Source organism: Micropterus salmoides, unplaced genomic scaffold (assembly GCF_014851395.1).
Source record: "Micropterus salmoides isolate LMB-PRFRI ecotype aquatic unplaced genomic scaffold, ASM1485139v1 Ms_hic_scaffold_14, whole genome shotgun sequence".
NCBI classification, from domain to species: Eukaryota; Metazoa; Chordata; class Actinopteri; order Centrarchiformes; family Centrarchidae; genus Micropterus; species Micropterus salmoides.
In genome coordinates, this window is record NW_024040485.1 from 3,586,903 (window position 1) to 3,609,335 (window position 22,433).

The window sequence follows — 22,433 nt, forward strand, 5'->3', positions numbered from 1 at the left end:
GGACTCGAGGGGGTCCTCCTCCCTTTTCTTTCTCTGTAAATGTGTAACACTGAGGTCCGATGTAGTGGAAGGGATTAACCAATGGGGCTGCTGGTACTGAAACAGCCTTAGAAATGAAAGCATGAAACTTTTTTGTTACATATTGTTACAAAAAAAGGACAGTGTGTAGAAGAATGTTGCTATAGAGCAGGGATATTTAATTAAAATTCAAAGAGGTCCAGCTAGAGAAAATTTCCCGAAGCAAAGGTCCAGAACATCATGACGACTAACTTGCGTTATCATTCAGTGCCATAACGTATAGCCTAGTTGTATCAACATATGTTTTTAGTCAACAACTGACTGTCAAATCAAATAATATTTCAACAATATTTACTGTCAGTTTTCACATAAAACTGGAGGGAGAATAAAAAACTACTCTAATAATAAATTAATTTAAGTAAACTAAAATAAAGTGCTTAATTTCAGAAAAAATGAAAATCGCTTGAATTGAGGAAGTGTAGTCACAACTAATTTTAAAACACATCTTAACAAATGAACAGCTTTAATGCCTCCTTCTCTTTCATTCCCTCTTAAATATCACTTCCCTACTTTCTCTTAAGTGAGAAACGTGAGCTCTGGCTTGGATATGGAGAGATTCTGGTGTTGAACTGCCTGTGGGAAGAATGTACATGTAAGAATCTGTACATTCTACAAATCTCTTTTCCCTTTCATCTCCTATGTCCTTGTGTGTTTCCAAACGTCTCTGGTGAATCTCGCTCGCGGACTCGACTTGCAACGCTTATTGGAATGCACAGATTTGATTGGCTGAGCAGCATCACATGAGACGTTTGGAGCACATGCAATTGGTCTGAGTTTCCTGGGCCGCTAAACCAGTACAGTAAATGCAAGAAAAGCTGCGTGGGTTAAAATAGAAACGCTCCTTCAAGAGGTAGTAAGTCTTAAGAATAAATCGGCTGTAGGTCGGGTCTCCGGAGAGGATGGCGGCTGTGTCCAGATCCGGGTACGCTATACTAGCTGAGGTCTGTGTGGATGTTGGGGGGTCAGTTTCTAATGACAGAAAGTTAATGAGATTGAATCAAAGTTTGATATTCAATTAATTTTCTTAAATCTGCAAAGCCACTTGTTGCAGGCTTCTTACTAAGGGCTACACCTATAAAAAATGTTTGCTATCGGAAAATACACAGATCATTTTTGTCGATTAATCAATTGGTGTGTATAGTGTCAGAAAATGTTTTTTTTTTAAATCCCCTCACAAGCTCTATTTTTCAAGTTTTGGCATTTAAAAAAAATAATCTGAAACGATTAATTGATTTTGTTTTTCTGATCCGATCAATTAGAAGGCACATCTCGCTGTCAGAAATGGACATTCCCCAATCTACAGTGGACAGCAACTGCTTCAGTTTATATACAGACATTGACTAGTAATGAAATCAGTTCATCCAAAATCACCGTTTACATAAAGGTTAGGCTAGTGGTATATCTCAGGGTTATAATATCATCATTTCAATATTTAGACTACGCTGTCAATATTCCTCTAACTAGGCAGTAAGTTACTATAATGCAATATTTAACTAGTCACATTCTATAATATAATACTGGAAATAAGAAATACCTGGGCAACAGAAGAAAACTCATCATTATAACCTATAAATCCAATAATGATCTTAAAATTTAACATCCAAGTCTGTCAATTATTTTGTGTACGTTTGTATTTAACTGTCACAGAATGGTCTTTCGGCCAAAATACAGGGTTTTTCCTGCCTCGGAATGAGGCGGAGCTGGTACCATTCTGATTGGGCCTTCAACTGGCTCAAGAGTTCTATTAATGATATAATTTAAGAAAATGACAACTTACACATTAAATCATATTTTATATAAAGGTGACCTGTTCAACATTAAATCAAAAACAATGTAAAGCTGATGTTTTAATTTACACAGTTAACAGTGAAGTTGATGTGAATTTCTGGATATTTGCTAATTTCGGTAAAGACTGGCAACCTTAAATACTGAGATACTGAATATCTTCTAAAACAATTAGATAACAAGTTGATAACACATTTTTTAAAACTGCTTTATGTCAGCACCGTAAACAAACGCACAGTGGCTTTGTAGTTGCTGTACAAGGCAGCCATGGTGTTCATGTTGCCTTTTGTGTCTCAGTTTATAGCTTTTAACATTTATCTGTAGAAATTAATATGAAAAATAGGCAACGTGAGAATCGCCTCCCTTAATTACCAAGCATTTCTTTTACTCAGTAATATCCAAGTTTGCACCCCTAACTCTTTTTCTTTGTAGCGACGCGTTAACAGGTGTCGGTAAAACGTGTGCGTGGCACATTCAGTTCAGCTGCAGCACTGTCAGGTGGGCGAGATGCTCAGGTTGCAGCCTAATAGTGTTAAGGTCGTGTTGTGTGTTTGCGGCTGCAGAGGAAATAGTACAGTACAGTATTAATTCGGGGGGACGTCTTGCGTCTTGCTGTCAATCTTCATTAGGAGAGCAGGCTGAACAGCTAGTTACCAGTACTGTACTTCACGAGGAATGGTGAAATAATTCCCAGTGACTGTTGTTGCTGCTGTATTTTTGCTTAAAATACCTATCCAACTTGCGGAAATGTAACAATGCGTTTGTACTTGATGATCATTTAATAAACAAATCTGTTGTGTGAGACTGGGCTGATTTTTAAATTATAGCTCTAAATTTGATGTGCTGTTTTATTATGTACACAAACTGGCAAAAAGAAAGAAGGAAAGAAAAAGCATATTTAATAATTACTTATCTCAACGGGCAGTTCTTTTTAGCGTTCACCGGTCCTTGAAAGTAACTGTCGGCCACGGCCCCTCTGTCCCTTTTCATCTTACACGTGTAACGATTGATATTATGCCACAGTCATGTGATAAACATCCATTCTTGAATCTTAACTTGTTTGTCCTCTCTGCCCCCCTGTAGCTTACTTGGTGACACAGAGACTTCTCCCTGAGGAGCCAAGAAGCAGACGGCTCATGACTTCTGACCAGGACACGAAAGTTGTAGCTGAACCACAGGTGCAGCAAGTACAAGAGGCAAAAGAGAACTCTCATTTGGTGAGTTTTACATACTAATACGTGTTTTTCTCTTGTTCTGCTCCTCCTAAATTTGCGACTTGATACATTTGAGTCATTTCCAGTGAAAATCCCACAAATATTCAGATGTTTGTTTTTGTTGTAGAAATGTGTAAGAAAATTGTAAAATGTCATTACAATTTTATATTTTCTTCATTACCCTCATGGAAATGGAAAAAATGGCGGTACAAACTTCTCAAGCAAATAAATAACAATTAACAAATGTTAAGTAAAAGAGTAGTATGAGAGCATATATTATTCAATGTGGGTTGTGTGGATAAAATCCTTTTATCATGGTGTGTGTTTTCATATAAAAGTTATATTGTGACACGTTTTTTTGAAAATCGAATAGATACATTTTATGGATAAAATAACCAGACAGGAATGTGTGTCTTCAAGTAATCCAGCAAATTAAATTAGGGCTGCAAGTTACTTTATTTTTCTCACTTAAACATGAAGCAATTATCAAAATAGTTGCCAATTATTTTTTTCTGTAAATTGTCTCATCGTTTAAAAAAATGAAATATCTGACAATAAATTTAGTGTGTATTAAAATTGTACAAAAATCCAACAACAACAGTTTTATGGTTAAGGGATTTGCATTTGATAAATAGTATTAATTATATAGTTATATATTTTCTCCCAAGATATGGCTCACCCAATATATGCTGTATCATGCAGCAGCAGTAAATTTGATATAAAGTCAAACTGAAAACTAAACAAAGTATTTGCTCATACATTCTCTAGCTAGTCCTCTGATTGGTTTGTATTATCACAGCCTCAGCCCACATATGTCAAGTCGTTTAGCTTTTTTTTTTAACCAAACAAGCAACAGTGTAACAGGCGATACCTGCTGTTGTATCTTGCACTCAGTGTGTGTTTTTATTGCAGCCATCTGCTGGATAGATGCTTGTGTTGCATCAGAAAGCGTGTGTGCATGTTTACCGAGTATAACAGAATAATGGATGGCACCAGGTAGAGACTTAGCAAACTGCATGCTCCAAAAACAGCAAATTTCCCAGTGTTGATTAAGCTTGTATACATAAACATACAGTGGGGATTACTTGTGTTGCATTAAGACCGTAGGCGGGCAGTTGATGCTGTTACAGAGTCTAAATTAAGGAGATAATCTGTGAAATGGACTTTGAATGAGGACTGGTAACTTAGCTGGAGAACACTGCAGGCTGGCTATTGGCACTGCATACACATGCTTGCTGTGTAGCTTCAGCAGATGTTAAGTTGTACTTTTTTTGCAAACCTGGCAGTAGTTGACAGTAACTTCAGCAGTGCTGTGTAGTGGGTTTGTCAATACTAGTTGTCAACTTGTAGGAGTAGTAGTAGTAACTAACTAGTATTGTAGTCTGTTTCATCTGTTTTTATGTCTTGCCAAATTTGAAGGTCTAGTCATCTAAAACACCCTTATCTAATATTGTGTTTTAATCCTCAGCAATTTAAATGTTACGTCAGGACTGGGTGTTTGCATTCCTGTATTTACATTTATTGTTCTAGAAGCTATCAGACTAGATATAACTGGATCCAGTTCTGATTTTGTTTGTTTGGCAGGGTACATCTGTGGCATTTAGCTGGTGAACCTACGAAAAGAGGCTTTTAATAAGTGCAACATCAGAAAGTTTCAGTTCCTTCATTACCAACTGTGAAGTGTACTTTGGGACAGTGGCTTTAGTACGTTTGAATTCAAAGCACAAGAACAGATTTTTGAGAGAAAGTCCTCCCAAGTTGTAGTCAGTTCCCATCCAGGTTGGCTCATTGATGGAGAACATCATACCAGCCACAGCCTGGATTTGACTGGAGTTGATTTCCCACACTGATTATATATAATAGAGTTGAACCTTGTGAAGAAACATGATGCAGAGAAAGAAGCAACTTTGGTAACTAAATAACTGTGACCCATTTTTATTTCTCTGTTTTCATGAGCCTATGTTGGCCCCATTTATCACAGATGTGACATTTTGGACCTTGTTGGACTGTGATGGCTTAGACTGAAAATGGAGCAATACATCTTGGGTGCATTAAAGCAGCAGTCAAGTTTTGATTCTAATGCCTTTTAGTGGGATGTGATGAAACAACATAATGCATCATCTACTGAACAAACTGGAGCTTAAACTGAGGACTTGTCAGAAATCACACTGAGTTAGCCTGGGTCAACAGCAACATTGTACAGAAAAATGAAGGAATCCTATAGCATCGACTATGGCTTTAATAAAAGTTAAAGGAACAAGTATGTAGTTTTCAGCAGCCACTAGTGGTGCAGTTTTTAGATTGTAACCAGATGTGTGCGTGTTCACATGCGCGAGCAGAATCGCGCACACACAGAGACCAAAACACCGGAGACAGTTTCACACAACATGCTGGAAACTCAGGCTGAGGTTGACCTAATCCATGCTTGTTACGTGATTACTATTTCACCAGAGAGGCTCAGCAATGTGAGCACAGCTAAATGTACTGGATGAGAAGGAAACCGTTGAGCTGGACTGAATATTATAAATGAGATTGTTGCTACACTGTACACTTTATAACAGTTAGACGGCAGTCAGTAACTTAACTGTAGTGGATGGGTCTTCCACTGTGTTGGTGTAACGACGTTACAAAGCATAAAGCGGCAGATCTGTGCTAAAGTTAGCTGGCTGCCTTGCATGACTATAGGCTAACTTAGTATAAACAAGCGGAGGCCTCTCTGTGACTCAAGCCTTGCTGATGTAAAGTCGTTGTGATTGTTTGGCCTGATGGGCTTCAGCATATAAATCTTTATTGTTATTTTTTGTCTTAAGGTGGAGTTTATGTTGGAGTCTATGTTGTGCTGGGAGCCGGTCGTCTTATGGTGTTAGTGGACACGTGTTTCGTTAGCTGCGGTGTTGTCGCTGTTAGTGGCCGTTCCAAGCAACAGAGAAAACGGGTGTGTGCTTCATTTCTAAATGAGGTTACAGCCCATTGACGAAAAGGAGAAAAAAGTGATTTATTCATAAGTGATTTCAGTGAAAAACTTCATATTGTCCCTTTAAAAACACACAGTGCTGTTTCTCCTGCTGCTGAGACCTAGATTTGGAATTACCTCCAAACACAGCAGAGCAGCTAACACTATGTCCACATCTTTTATTTATTAGTGGGTTTCCCTCTTAATATCAGGGTAGCTGCCGAAGTTAATTGCAGGTTGTCAATGAAACTGTGCATGTGTGTAGTAAGCAGAACATTTATTATATTTTGGTTTTATTACACCAGCTACCAGACAAAACTCTCAAATGTATGTTTTAGGGCTGAAACAACGCATCGATTAATAAACTGCATCGATGCTTTGTTTAATCCATATAACTATTTAGCACACTGTTTCACGCATTTATTACTGTTGCACATCGTGCTTTCGCTGTGAACACGACGTGTTATTATGGAGCTGTTTGCAAAGTGGAGGAAGAGAGAGAAAATAGTGAGGGACAAAGAGGAAAGTGTCCAAAGTATGGGAAGCTAAAGAAAACAAACAAATGAAATGCATTTTCTTGTTATTTCTGACCATTTGATAAACAAAATATATCAACAACTTGGAGGCGTAAACGTATAAATTAGTATATTAATAAATATTATAACATGAAATAGAAAGTTTAATGTTAGTATAATTTACAGTTTACACTTTATTTGTATACTCCTCCGAGATTAAAATAAAATCATTTTCTGATATTAGCCTATACCCTGTGGTTAAGGTTTATTAGTGCTAATGTTTGTGTATTCATTATAATTTCAGATAATAGTATAGGCTACTATAGCTTAACATCACTAGCCTAATATTAATTCCAATTGGACAAAACAGCACTTTCGTTTTTGTAGGTTGGTTTCAGTAATTCAATTATTGTGCAAGAAAAATGCTCTACGTGGTGGTTAGACTCTCATTTGTTTATGCAAATTACTAACTAGAACTAAAATCACACTGCGGAGATTGGCAGGCGAAAATGGGAACAGGTGAGCGTAGAGGGTAGAGAGGAGTGTCGGTTGGCCAAAGAGTAAAATGTAAAAGTGACAATACTGGTGGATACCGGCACACTTCACGCACAAATAGCTTTTTTTTATTGCGAGAAATCACAGGGAAGCATCCCTTCCATTAGTGCGAGCTTTGTGGCGAAGCGTTCAGGCGCAGTCAAACCAACATAGCAGCTGGTTTATTGATCCAGCGCAGCTGCATGTGTAAATACAGTGACTGTGGATGAGAGGAGGGCCGTGATTGCTGGAAGTCAAAGACGTCGTATTTAAGTTTCTGTTCTGCTTGCTCAATAGTTGTTGATAAATGGCAAACACAGTCGGAGAGGATTTGAAACACGACTTTTCCTCAATTCTGATCATTTTGGCGCTCGCTAAAATCTAGCTGATGCAGCGTGGCTTTTTATGGCTCACCTTTAGGCTCAAAAGCCGCTTGCAGCCATCTCGATGACTCCATGACATTATACATCCTATTAGCATCACCTGAAACATGGTGGCAACTGTAGTGCCAAAACTGAAAACATATTAATCACAAAATCACGCAGTCCTGTAACACGTATTATACAGCTGACATACCAAATAATGTCACATCTGAGTACCCAAACCTATCCTGGAAAGAAAATATGGCATGTCTAGCTATGAAACATAGTGACTGTGCCAAAAAGCTTGTAAATTCAGGAAGCATAAGCAAAAACATCCAAGGGGTCAAAGCACTGTAAGGAGGAAGCACTATTCATGCTAAGGTGACTGTGCCTGTGTTTGGTCTCACTGGCCACCCTGCGAGAGTAATCCTGCATGCTATCCCCACAGACTCCTCAGTCCATTTTCACATAACTGAATGGCTTATGATTCTGCTACACAGCCCTGCAGGTTTGATTGATGGTAGCACATGTGACACTTTTGCAAAGAGTGTCCAGGCTAAATGCGGTCACCACGGTGGGAAATTACACCAGCCTCCAGCCAAATACTGGTAAAATCTGGCTTTGGTGAGTACACTTGCCTCCTCTACCAGCCACTTAACCAACTGCCGTTTAGATTTCTGGTTCTTCCCTGAGAAGAAACACGACTGGGTGGGTGGTGAGTTGTAGTTGCTCTGTAAACCGGATTAAAAACATCAGTTACTTATTCCTCTCCCAGTGGTGTCATGCTGTCTCCCTGAACAGTGTCTGTGCCGCTGTTCTGGCGTGGTGTGTGGTTGGCTGGTTTTCCTGGCTGGTGGCGTCACAAGGCTCTTGGTTTGGATTGAAAATCAGTTTTACTGCAGTATTTGCAACCAGCATTATGGCTTGAGGAGCAAAATGTTGCGGTTCCAGATCACTCCCCATTTCGGTTGCTGTTTTGATTCTAGTGCAGGCTCCAGCACCTTAAATCAATCTTCCTTGGATCAGAGCTCATGCTTTTTGTGTTTTTAAGGGAAGTCTTTCTTGGTCGCACTATTACTTTAACTTAACGCACTGTCTAGCAGAGATTGTAATTTACTCAGTATGGTGAAGCATGGCTATTGCTTCAGTACAGATGAAATACAGGGAATTGAATTGAGAAATTGAGCCTGTGTCTGTCACAAAGCAAATACGGAGATGTGTCTGTGTTTCCCTGATGGCTTTCAATCAACCTCTTCAAATAGGAAAGAATGTGGAACTAAGGAAATGGGTATGAAATAAGCGGATGGCCTTCAGGCGAAAAAAAAAGTTATTTTTCCGGAGAGCTCCAAAATTAGGAAATGGAAAGAGCCCGCTGTCTTTTTTTTTCCATGTCATTTACACACACTCAAGATTGGAAAGAAGATTGGCTGCGAAAAGGAATGGGCAAACTCTTTCTGATTGAGTCTAGTGGGCTAGTGCTTCAGGCTGTAGGTCTCATTACAAGCTGGGATTAGCGGTGGGGGAAAGCGGCCAGAGAATAAAAACACAGCACCAGTTCAGGGTGTCGAGAGTTCCCGAGCAAAGTCTGAGAAATCCCCCACACATTCTTTTAGTTTTTAAAAAGTCATAAAATGCACACGAGGTCTGCACAGAAGTTATATTCAGGCCAGGTTATCTTTCGATATGCATTTTATTTGGCTTTTAGGTTTGTCACTTCACATGCTGTTCTGCTGCTGTAAGTATACTTCACACAGACTAAAATCTTGAAACCTGTTAAGACTTCCAAAGTGTGCAATGTATGGAAACTAAAACAGTGTTGGAACCACAGGAAGTAAAATTGAAACCTCTCTACCCACATACAAATTGTCAGTTATTTCCTCAGAATTTAGAAGCCTGTTGACTGCACACTCAATTCTGTATGACTGTAGAGCATGTTGTATAATTGCACAATTATTAATTGTAAAGTATTTAACTTGGCAATATTAACACATTTAATTTGAACTAGGAGCACCTAGAACATCTCAACATAGAAATAGGATTAATAAAGTAAGAAATTAAATTATTGTGTTTTTAATAGTAACATTTTCTGGAAAAACAGTTAACTTAAGTTATATATAAATCTACTTTTATCCAATTAATCAAAATCTACTCTAGCCCCAAATCAAGCTGGTGCCATAGTAACACCAACGCCGTGTTGTGGTACCAAACCCTTGTGTTTTCCAGCTCATTTCTTATTCACACATGCATACACACAGAGACAGAGCGATGCACCATATGCTTTAAACATACGTGTTAGAAACAGACCAGAAATTGAATATGACCTATTTATAGCACTGCATGTTAAATCTAATCGATGGTGGACAAAAGCTGGAAAGAAAGGTGGACCAGCTGGGATCAGATCCTCATCTCATTTGGTTAAAGAGCTTTTATTGGTATAAAAATACTGTATGAGAATGAAAAATCAGAGGAAACTTACTTACTTTAAAAAATTGTTCATCTTCTCCCCATGCAGCTGTTAATGTTAGGCCAGACCACACCTGCCAAACACCAAATACAGTTACATTTTAGATTTTGCTGAAAAATATATTGGTGTCAGCTGTAAAGAGTTTGGAATAACCACGTAAGACCAGATTTACATTGCTGTTTTTTTACTGGTTGAGACAAATGTTTTTACTGGTTGAGACAAATGTGACTCTCACTGTCCACCTTAACTGTCATGACATCATCACATCAAAGACTAATTCTATAACTGTGACTATATTTCATATCTTGCCTGTCCTCTCCAGATAAGCGACCCTATATACCGTTTGTACAAGCAGCTTATTACAACCTGATTTCCGTTTATTGCTGTAGTGGCAGTGTGACAGTAGCAAAGGAGGAAGTCGGGTGATGTAGAGTGCGAAAGTCCATGTAAGGAGGTAGTTTTGATGGATGAATGGGTCGAACTCTTTCACACAGGACACTAGTGTTCGAGTCTCATGTGAAACAAAGTCAGTGTTGCATTATTTAGAATTTAAACCTAACCAAACTGCCATTTCACAACATTAACCACGTGTTTTACCTTGTGTGGCTTGCATAACCAGGGCTCTACGATAACCTTTTTCATTTAGGAGCACAGTGAAAAATGTTCAAGTAACAGAGTTTAAAGCCCCTCCAGCCAGTTTTAACCGCCGTTTTTGGTGAACATTCTTTCTCAAACAGAGAATGGGGGTGGGGTTAATAGTTGGACATAATCAATTACCATGACAACCAAAAACTGACCGGCTGGAGTGTTCACTAACGATATGCTGTTAACATCACTACACTGTAAAGTTGAGCACACTTTACTGTCTGGCAGGAGTAGCTAGTATTTACCCCGCGTATGAGCTGTTATCAATCATACAGTCGATGGTCCTGTCACGCACTGCACATGATAACTCCCACTACGTGTTATGGTGCGCTTACCTTACTTTACAGAGAGACATACCTACTGTAATTTCTAAGTAAATGACATGATAAATTGGTTAGCTAGCTCACAACGATGTTTTAGTTTGATGCTCTGACTTAACGAGGCGTGACGGCATGACAGTGCGCCTGCGCAAGCTTGGATAATGACGTATGACTTATGGAATTTTTTTAACAACGTTTTAACAACTAAGCAATTTTTGCAACTTTGAGCACAAAATTAAGGTATTTGTGAAAAAAAATGAGGTATGAGAACATGTTGTTCTCCTTACCTCTCGTGTCTCACACTACATATTGATTGTACTGAGCAGGGTTTTGAGAACAGGAGTGACAGAGATGTTTTCATAAAATGTGACACATTAGTTTAACCATGTACCAGACAGATGGTGTGAAAGATTTGCAGTGCTGTTGTCATTTTTTTCTTTTGACGTGTAGCATTTACATGCTGATGAGTCCAATGAAGTGCATTTCAACAATACTGAAGTTGGGAAATTTCTATGTTTGAATTTCTAACTTAGTAGCATCAGTTAAGTCAGCAGTGGTCTTCTAGTAAGGCTGGGGAATATGGCTGAAATCACTATAGATCTGCTATATATATTTACATGAAAATAATCAAATTCTTTAGTGTGACTGTGTTTCAGCTGTAATTATAATTTTTAAATTATTTCAAACATTTTTAGAACAAAAACCTTTAACAGATTTCTAGAGTTTTGTAACTACACTTTGTCTGTAAACATTAATTTAGACGGCAGAGTTTTGTTAAAGTGAAAACAGTATTACGATATGATGAAGTAGATAGAAGAATAAATTATTGTTTAATTTCACTTGATTAGGGCTGCACATAATGATGATTTTTTTATCTATTAATCTAACAATTATATTTTTGATTAGTTGATTAATCTGACTAATTTTTGTATATTCTAAAGGAGCCTTTTACATGATATAAATGATCCAAAATAAACTAATTAATAAATCAATATTTTATATTTTTATTTGTCATATTTAGAATAATGATAATAGTAGCATATCTTGAAATAAATCCAATCACTACTGTGAAAATAACAATAACAGACATTGTGCCGTGCTTGTGTGGAGACAGAATTCACTGCTCACGAAGCAGCATGTTGTTGACTGTCTGTATCTGAGGGAATCATGATGCAGCGAAACTTCGACGCACGTAATGCGATACGATGTATTTATGTAATTGATTACACCGACGAATCGCCCCAGCCCTTCACTTGTTTCAGCCTAATGTTGTGTTCATGTTAGTTGATTTCTGGTTGGCAAGGAGGGGTGGTTTTTTCGTCTGCTTTATCAGAAGCAGAAGTGATGGATGAAATCTTCAGTCCACACAGAATGATTGAAGACATATCCTAATGTAAGAGTTGTACTTTCTGTAAGGGGTCTTACATCAACCTGGACAGCTGCATCAATCTCACACATGCCTATCACTGTGGTTCATGGATGCAGATATGGAGCTTGCAGACAGAAAGATGATGTCCCCATTTTTAATCTTGCCTACAAAACTTTGTTCTCCATTCAGGAGGAACCTGAATCCATCCATGAGCCCATTGAAATAATGAATATATCAATGTGGAATAAGGCTATACTTTATTTTTTATTTTTTTTTACTGAATGTTCTTTAATCATTATCTTTTTGAACTTGTCTGCCAGTTAAGTTTGTGTCGTGGTGGTGTTTCTGAAAACCTTCACAAGAGAGAGACAGGAGGTTTAAATGCTATTTTACATTTAGCGATACTGAATTGGTAATACTTCATCACCCTGAACCATTTTGATGCTTAATTATTCTAATGGTGTAGGAAACGATGCTCAGGACGAAGTGTTTAACAGTAGCTGTGATGCATTTGACTCCAGAGTGCTCAGCACTCATCTGGCCTGCCGTCCCCTGTAGCTCTGTAGCTGTCAGAGACTGAAGATGAGCCTCACGTCTGCAGACAGACATAAGTCCAAAATTCAGCTGTTTTTGTTTTCTCCCCTGAAGGACTCTTGCATGTCTGCCGTCTCTGTCATCATGTCTGCCACTGCGTGCTCGCCTCCATCAGAGAGGCAGAGCAATAAACCCAGCGCTACGCCGGCTGCCCTCCAATGACACTGTCAATAACTCGTCTCTGTCCACGGTTCATGATGAATCACATCCTCTCGTCTCCTCCCAAAATACACCCTCAATCAGGGAGGCAGCTAACCTTTTCCTCCTCCTGTGAAGGAAGGGAACATTTAAAAAATTTGAAAGGTCAAGCGGTGCCCAGAACGTACACATCCGGTGATGTCAGCAACAGTTTCTATGGCAGCCAGCTTGGACAGGAGTAGGGAGTTATACAGTAGTGCATGGCTTGATTATTTACAGAGGCGGGGGGGGGCTCTGTCTGGCCAGACACATCCCGAATGATTTTGTAGAGCAGCATTTGTGAAATACGACCCAGGAACAATGTCTCTTGCTGCTCATCTTGTATCAAGTGAGACTTATTTGTCCCTTTCCTCACTCTTTATGTTTCATTTTGTCCTTTTGTTTCTCTGACTCTCTCTATATTTGACTCAACTTGCTACTGCTTGAATAAGAAGCAGGTTTGCCAGCCTTTCTCTTGCCTCAGCAACTCGGCTCGTTAGCAGAATAATCTATTAAAACCAAGGCTCAAGGGAGCTGATTTTAATTTGAGCGATGCCCCAGGGTTGATTTAGCACGTGGATGACTGGAGCAGGCTTTGTTTGAGCTCAGGTGTGCAACTCTAACACTCCCTCCATAGCTCCAGTATTTTGCCGGAGAATGACTCAGTGCAACAGCAACACAACAAAAGCAGAGACTGCTGCTTAACAGGAGCAAGACAGCCAGTCAGCTTCTGCAACGTCAGCCGAGCCCACTGGGGCAGCGGAGCCTCAGTGCTGTCATCAGATTTGTTGAATCAACCCAGCAGCTCGCATCAGAAGAGCCAGACTGAGCGTGGCAGTGGCTTTGATTTGACAGGGACGACGTGGAGAGGTGTAATGATGGTACTGACTTCACTTGCAGGAGCCCAGGTTATGGCTGAAGGCATATACTGTTGGTCTGGGGTCTTCCTCTGCCTGTCTGTGGAGATACTTTAGACTCTGTCTGTGTGTATTAATCATGGATTGGATGCAGTGGAGCCTTATACCACCACCGCCAGGAAGTACCTGGCCCACTATGCCTCAGGATTTCAATGAAACACTGGCTCTGACCACGGCTCTGGGTTACAGTCTGTTAGCCTGTGAGACATGCATGCTGAACTGCTTTGATCCTGTGAGTATGTTCAGCAGGGCTTCATGAGCCTGCTCCCTGTCCGCTTGTACTAGTGTCTTCGCTGTTTGAAGCGGTTCCTGTCAGATGTTGTTGGTCTTGTTGGCAGATGAGGCGGTTATGTGACATAATTGATGAGTGCCTGTCAAATGATTTCTGTTGCCCAAGTCAGAACATTTGAATTGTGGGCATTATGTAGACTTTAATTGTGTTTGCCTTTTCTATTAGTATAATGATTAGGGGAACTAAGTCTGCCCATTCAGCCACCTGGTTACAAATTTCTGCTCCTGAATCACTTGGAGCAGTTTTGTTTTAATAATACAGATTAAAGTGATTTAAAACAACTGAGTGATAAACAGAACCTTATTTACCCCAAATACTCAGTCAGGTCATTCAAACATTATTTTGTCACTGAATTTAACAGTAAGCTTAGCACGGAGGAAATTACTTTGGTCAATTTAAACTTTTTGTTTCAGAAGATTTTGCGATCATGTTTTTCCTGATAATGCTGTATGCCACAAACCCTCCATGCACATGTAGTTCTGCATGAGGGCTGCATAACCATATTCCCCTTCGCTGTTAACAAACATGTTACTTTATGTCACTGTCTCGTTTCTAGGCTCATTTGCACAACACGTAAGTCACTAAGGCTACATTGTTAAAAAAGCGAAAGCAACTTTCACGCACATTGTTCTGCATGTATATAATGTATGTGAGACACATACGTCAGTTTGCATTGTGAAGTTAGTGAAAAATTAGACAATTAAAAATGATAATGAAACCAAAATCGCTTTAAAAATTACACATTCTTGCTGGCAAAATGTAAACTACAGTATAACTTGTGATATTCCATAACTGTCATTGATACCTGTCATGTCAGACTTGCATTAACTAAAAGGCTAAATATTTATGGTTTTAGTCAGTCGCAATCTTGTTACAGATTCAGTTGTTTTTGTATCTGTGCTGTTTGCCTTGTTTCTAGCCAATTTTTCAGCTGCCTTGACATCTCTGACCAAACTCTGTGTTCTGTTCACAGGAATCCGCCAAGGTTTCAGACCTCAACCCCAATGCGAAAGCATGGGCCAACCACATGTTTAGCTTGGACCCCAGCGGGAGTGCTGACACCACAACAGCTGCCCTGCAGCCATGGAAGGAAGGCTGCGATAGTTCGGCCGACCCCGGCCCAGAAGGTCAGCCAAAGACTCAGGATACAAAATATTCCATGCACTTCTGTATTAATAAGTCTGTTATTTGGCCATCATAGCTAATCAGAAAATCTGTGGTACACACACACATTCACATGAGAGTAATAAGTCCACAGAAGTAATCTATAAGAGCATCAAGTAAATGGTGATAAGGCATGCCTTCAGTGTGGGAGACCTGAGTTCGATTCCCACTTTGACACATCCACCAATGTGTCCCTGAGCAAGACACTCAACCCCTAGTTTCTCGAGAGGCGTGCGGCCGTATACGGCAATTATAAGTCGCTTTGAATAAAAGCGTCAGCTAAATAAGTAAATCTAAGTTGCATCCATTAAGTTGTAGTGTTATGCACCAAAGCCAAATGAGAGCATTTTGGTAGTACAGTGGCCATTTAACTGGGAACCTCTAAATTATCTGTCAAAGCAACTGGTAAAATAAACACTGACAAACATGGCGGCATGACATGAGGTGTTTTTTCAGCTGACACACAGAATGGACAGCTAACAGACCATGTAGCGATGGCTGTATTTGACAAAAAGACGTGTATTGGATTAGAATCGCTTAACCACCTTTAAGGAGGGTCAGTTTGACTTGAACACTGCAGGTAGTTAATTTGTAATTTTGAAGCACTAACCAAAATACCATAAAACTTGGGACAGGCCTTCCTCTCGCACAAAACTGAAATGGGCTACTATGAAACAGTTTATTTATTTCAAACAGAATATTACTTGTATAAAAATTATCCAATGAGATCAAATACAGGTCTTCGCGTTATTTGAAGGATTATGTTAAGTTGAGGAATTGAAATGAGCTGAAGCATTAGAGTTTAGCCTATGTAATGACTGGTGTGTTTTTGTTGTTGTTTTTTTCTGTTTTCTTGGTAATGGTGATGTATGTATCTCTAACCAGGGACAGGGGTTGCAAATTAGCTTCAGCTAGAAACCCTATATGCAACACATCTGTTACAATGTGTCTCTTTTGCATTGTCCCAGACAAATATACAAATAAATAAATTTAAAAAATGCTCCTCTGCCAACAAACATGACAATACAATATATCTGTAATATTTCAATACATACACATAATGTTGGCTTGTTGAAATAACAGCTGGGGTCTACTCAGAAACCTATTTTACGTTGCAGCCTGCCTCTGTCCATTCTTGTCACTTTTCTCGTCATGCCGAGACACTTCTTAAATCATTCATACTCAATTTAGCATGAGCTATGAATATTCCAACCACAGTCACCGTTCCCTCCACACAAATGACCATAATCACTCACTTTAATGTTCCCAGCCAAGTATAGCCAACGCAGAGGCAACAAGGGTATGGTGGCGAAACAGAAATGATTGATTAGTCTGCATTGGACTCTGATTGACGTCCCAGCCTATTTCATCTCCCACGTCCGCGAGGACATTTATGGAAACTTCATTGCTGAAAACTTGAGATTTAATATTGTGCGGCCATTCACTTAGTAGGCTTCACCACTACAAGACTTACGGTAAATTTGCCATCAGGGAAGGAAACTTGTTTTTCTCAGCAGCAACAGCGGCTGGTTCCCCGTCCTTAACCACTCACTGTCACTATAGCTGATCAGTGTTGAGTGGGAAGGGTGTTATTAAAGTGAAGTGTTTACTTCTCAACCCTGTGAAGGAATTATGGATTTCATTCAGATATTTGAAATCTTAACCTCACTACCTGCTCTCACCCATGTTTCCTTTAACATTCATACTAGTTTTCTGTTTTTTGGATCCCTCTTTTTCAAGTGACAATCTTACAAAAAACATCTACAGTTGGGGAGAGATTTATTTAAGTATCTTCTGAGTACTCACTTTACATGGTTAAGCGTTCACCATTATTTTATGTTATGTTACGAAGAACAATTATTAGGATGGTGATCTGAATGATGTAGAGGTGACTTATTTAAAACTATAATTTTGTGAAAGAAAAGTGTGTATGTTGAGCTTTCTCTAGGTATAAGTCTGTCTTAAGTCTATGACCTCCTTTGAATGCCTTCCTCCCTCTCTCTGGATTAGATTTATCTGGTAAACAGGCTTTTAATCTAGGCTCAATTACACTTAAACACTTTAGGTATTAACTTTGTAGGAAGTGTTTTGAAAGTAGTAGTTGCAGACAATTTTGATCATTTTCTCTGGAAAACACGATGAGTTGTCTTTAAGTAGTCTTAAGTGTGAAAGGAAGACTGGAGGTTTAACATGGATGAAAGACAGTTGCAGAGCAGGTAATTGAAGGTTCACTACGTGCAAAAACCAGCGTGATATTATGAAGCACACTGCGCTTCCCAGAGATCATCTGTCAATCAAACAGTGTGAGTTTATTTTATGTTTGTGAAGTACGCGTTCCATTGTCCTGCCATGGTGCCTGTTGCTTCTCACGCAAGCTACTGAAGTCTTATTTATTTCAAACCTAAAAGATCTAAAAGATAAAATGAATGACGCAGGAAGCATGCCAGAGAAAAGGGCCACCAAACAATGTTTGAGTAAGAAATTCTTTAATGAACTGCATGTGTTGTGTAGAGTAGCATAATACAAAAGAATATATGGCACTGTCACAAGTCACTGAAATCATTGTATGTTTGGCTATTGAAATCTGTTTTTTATATATTTGATGCCTCAATTTGAATCAGCTTCATGACAGAGTATATTATATCATGTTTACTGAAGACATCTTCATGTTTTCTGATGTTAATTTGCTGTTGATGCCACTTGTTGCAGTCAGCCCTTTCCTCCATGTCTAAATGTTGTCTAGCTTTAATACAATAAAATCTCAATTCTACAGCACTAATTTAGTTATTACAACAACCTGGACATGCCATACTCACCATAATGTTGCTCTGAATTGCCGTTCTCTAAGAGAAACACAGTTTTTATTCACTCAGTCATTTCCAGTGACATTGCTGTTTTTCGTTTTTTTATTGCTGTTAAGCTGTTCCTGAAACTCAACACTCGAGCAGCTTAAAGGACGTAATTCCTCCACTTCTCGGTAGACTGTTAATATGAAACTTTTCATTAAGTCTTAAGTTTCATTGACTGTAGATTAACACCAATAGAAAAAGCTGTAAAGTAAAATTTTTATTTCAGTTTTTCTCTTCAGAGCAGCCTATTAGTGTTCGTGACTTGTTTTTGTTCTGATTGAATCAGTGCTGTAGAAATGTACTATACATTATGCTAAATTAAAGCCGTTACAGGAAAGTAAATGCAACTTGCCCCCAGTGTTTTTTACAACCTTTTTTTGTTTGTTTGTGCTGACCGTTCACCCATTGCTTATTTGAGATGCTTGCATTATTTGAATTTTGATTTTGAAGACAGAGACAGCAATTGATTGGTCCTTACATCGTTTGTGGGCTCTTAAGTAAACCAGAAAAAAGTGTGAACATAAATGCAAGGTCAGCTGCCATAGATGGCTTCAGGTATTTTTTTCCATGGCACAGGATTTTTCTTTGCTAATTAGGAGACGGGGATCAGATATGAGGCACTTTGTCCTTTTTAGTTTAAATGGCAGTTGAAATGTCCTCTCCTAACACCTTTTAATAATTATTATACCCCCCTTGTTGATTGTCACAGGCTATGAAGCCAGTGAGGACAAGGCTTACAAGGAGCCCCTACTAACCGACCCAGATGAGCCCCCTCCGGCACCAGTAATGCTGGCCGAGCCGGCCCCCGTGGCCTCCGTCACCCTGGAGTGCTCCGAGCCATCCTACACAGAATACCCCGAGCCTGGGCAACCAGGGCGCACAGGTGGGCTGGTTAGTGATTTGGTTGGTTGTCAGAGCTGGCTGTAGGCTGATAGCAGATCAGTGTGGGCTACACATGTCTACAAGGCCTGGAGACGTCATACAGTTTCCAACCATAGACCATCATCCTGTCAGGAACAACCTAATTCGTAACATGATCTGGTGAGAGTCTTGGGCCTTGGTGATGCATGGTTAAAACCAATTGCGTAGGTTTTCAGGAAATTATATTATTCTTATGTGGCTGATTGGAATAAATGGCATCATATTAAGAGCTGTGCTCAGCCCCAAGTAGCAGAAATTATTGTCTGGAGGATTACAGTGACCGCTTAAGAGCTCTTTGTTGTTTTATGTTTTATTTATGGCAGCATTAAAGTTTCATTGACCAGTACCAGACACTATCTGTGACAAGACATTTGTCTCTAAATACCCTCTACCTGACAGGAATGTCAACACCAAAGCTGAACTGGGAAGGGAGTGCTAGTGCTTCTGTCCCATTGTTTTCAACACACTAAATGATCAGCTCCAGGGGGCACATTTCTGCAAATTAAGCCGATTGCACTACGTAACACAATTTTTGTTCCTGAGTAGTAAGTGTTAATTCATAATTTCTTATGCCTCAAAAGTATAGAAAACGGCTATTATTCCCCATAAACTGCTTTTGTGACCAGGACAGTGATATAAATGTACCTATTTCCGACAAGTAAATGGGCACCAGAGAAAGAAATCAGGAAAGCACCGTCTGCAGTTAAATCCAATTTATAGACTTAGACTTTTTTATTACGGAGGGGACAACAGAGATGGATACAACACATGGGATTCGCAAAGAGTGTCGCATGAAAATAAAATACTCTGGGAGGGCTCAGCGGCGGCATCAGCATCATCTTAGGGGTCCACCAGCCGCAAAGCCTTGCTGGTCCACCATGGTAACAAGTACCTGTCTCTTCCTCTAAGGGATGTTCGACTACAGAAGTTAATCGGTCGAAAACAGCCTAAAAAAAAAAAAAAATCGGTGTTCGGCCTAATATGTCAACAGACCGATTAAATTTTACAGAATTAGGTTGACATGTGGGCAGTGTGGAAGCATTTTAAAGTGTCCGAGAAAGATGCAGAAATGGCCATTTGCAGACTGTTCTGCTGAATTGTCTCCTAGCACATCCGCTGCATCTGAGGCTGACTTCTTAGAAAAGAACCACTCGGAGTGTTTATGACTTGTATGTGAGAAGACGATTAAGCTAGCCGCACCTAAATTTGGAGTGCACACGTATTCAGGCCTTTATGGTAAATCCAGTAAAACGGACCAGAGCGAGCTGACAGGCAGGTTAGCGACTTTATCTTGTCATTTTCTCTCTTTACAAAGACAAGTGTTGCAGTATGAGAGTCCTGCCTGAAGAGAGGCTGTGAAGTCTTCATGTTACGCCATACGACAACCACATACAACATTATTTATCAAATTGGGTCGGACTTGATGAATTTAGTGCGAGGATACGCGTGACGACGTCAGTTTACAGTATGGAAATAAGATTGATAAGATTATATTCACAGAAAGTGTAAGACCTATTACATGTCTCCATTAAAAGTAAATGGACTCATGTAATTTACTTTACCGGACCCTCTCGGGCCTCGGACCCATCCACCATAGTCTCTCCAAATCCTGTGGGGAAACACAGCGTAAAAAGCACATTTTTACTATTTCATTTATGCAATGGTTAAAAAAAAAAAAGGTAAAATAAATGGAAAAATGTGCTTGTTCAGTATACGTATTCGGGAAAGTTTTTTATTACTTGGTTTTGGCTTCAGCCAAGACTTTTCATTTCGGTGCATCCCTACGTCCTCTGGCTCACTCATTGTACTTCAAAAAGGATTACAGCATCATTAAGACCTTGATGGACGTCTTGAAGTATGATGAGTCCGGCTAGGAGGTCATGGGAGACTTCAAAATGGTGGCATTCCTGATGGGTCTCTAGGGCAGTTTTCCTGCTATCTTTGCCTTTGGGACTGCAGGGACACCAAGGTGCACTACCACAGATGGGACTGTGTTCTCTGATGGGAGGAACATTGTGAAGTGGGAGCAGCTGGTGGACCCCTGGAAGATGCTGATGCCACCACTGCAACTCAAATTGGGCCTAATGAAACAATTTGTCAGAGCTCTAGATAATGAAGTCGGCAGCCTTCAAGTAAAGACAAACTCAAGACAAACTCGTTTTCTCATTGGAAATAGGCACATTTCATAATATTACTGTCCTGGTCACAAACACAAAGTTTGTGGGTATGAACAGCCATTTTCTGTCCTTTTAAGGCTTAAGCAATTAGGAAACAACACATATTACAAAGGGACGAAAAAACATTGTGTGTGAGCCACTAGTAGAGTGGAGAAATGTCTACTGTTTTGGTTAACAAATGAATTTAGACAAGTAAACACTGAACCAATTTTTTCCCAATTTAAAGCCTTAGATTGATTTCCAAGATTGTCTCCCCGTTGATTTATTAATTTCTAAACATTTTGCTTGGCACCCTGGATTTTACAGTGGTGAGTTTATACCAAGAACAGTTTCTGTTTTAAGTGCTGGACCTGAATGAATTCTCATTCAACTTTAATACTTTATACTTTAATTGGCTTCAAAAAGTCCATTTGGTGGGAAATCACACTGGTTAAGTTCTTGGTGAACTACTAATAAGCATGCTGCATGTTTGATGTATAAATAAACCATTTTTCCTGTACTTGTTCATTTAAGCGGTCCTTGAAATGTTTGCTCAGCATCTCTGCTCTACCCCACCCCATCCTGCTTCATATATGGTTTATTTTATTAGGCCTTGCATTTCACTGGTTTGAATAATGGTTTGCTCCCAGGGTCAGGGACTAGTTAGTTAGTTGCCTTTTAATTTACCAAAACACTTCCCCCTTTGTGTCAATAGGCAGCGATCCCCAGCAAGAGAATCCCCAGGAGGGCTTGAGAGAGCACCTGAAGAAGACCTTGGAGTTCTGTCTGTCCCGGTGAGTTTACTTTGGTCATTTTACAGTACATTACATCACAATGAGGCACTGGGTGTATTTAAGACTATGAGTAGGTTTGCTTACAGGGAGGTTTCAGCAAATGGGCTTTCACTTGAAAACCCAAGAAACAGAATGGTGAAGGTAGTCATTCAGGTCCTCTAAATTATAGACTCACAGAATTTTCTGATGTCATGTTGGTCATCAGTCATGGTGAATAATTAGTAGTTCTTTTCTTCAGATGGTCAATATATCATTCTTAAAAAAGTAACTAAAGATATGTATGCATTTTTCCTACATTGCAACACAGGAATGGAGGAAACAATATGCTGT

The 22,433-nt window shown here is 39.5% G+C and overlaps 1 protein-coding gene across 3 annotated transcripts in view; it reads left to right on the forward strand.

Annotated features, from left to right (window-relative positions):
- larp4b (La ribonucleoprotein 4B) overlaps positions 1-22,433 on the forward strand; it is a 47,655-nt gene that overhangs the window by 2,251 nt on the left and 22,971 nt on the right. For 2 of the 3 annotated variants that reach the window (XM_038717260.1, XM_038717261.1), the window contains exons 2-5: positions 2,947-3,080; positions 15,193-15,346; positions 18,942-19,115; positions 22,025-22,103. In XM_038717260.1, the coding sequence (XP_038573188.1) occupies positions 3,000-3,080; positions 15,193-15,346; positions 18,942-19,115; positions 22,025-22,103 (488 nt within the window). In that variant the 5' untranslated portion in view covers positions 2,947-2,999. The remainder of the gene's footprint in view (positions 1-2,946; positions 3,081-15,192; positions 15,347-18,941; positions 19,116-22,024; positions 22,104-22,433) is intronic. The other variant, XM_038717262.1, reaches the window with a different exon arrangement.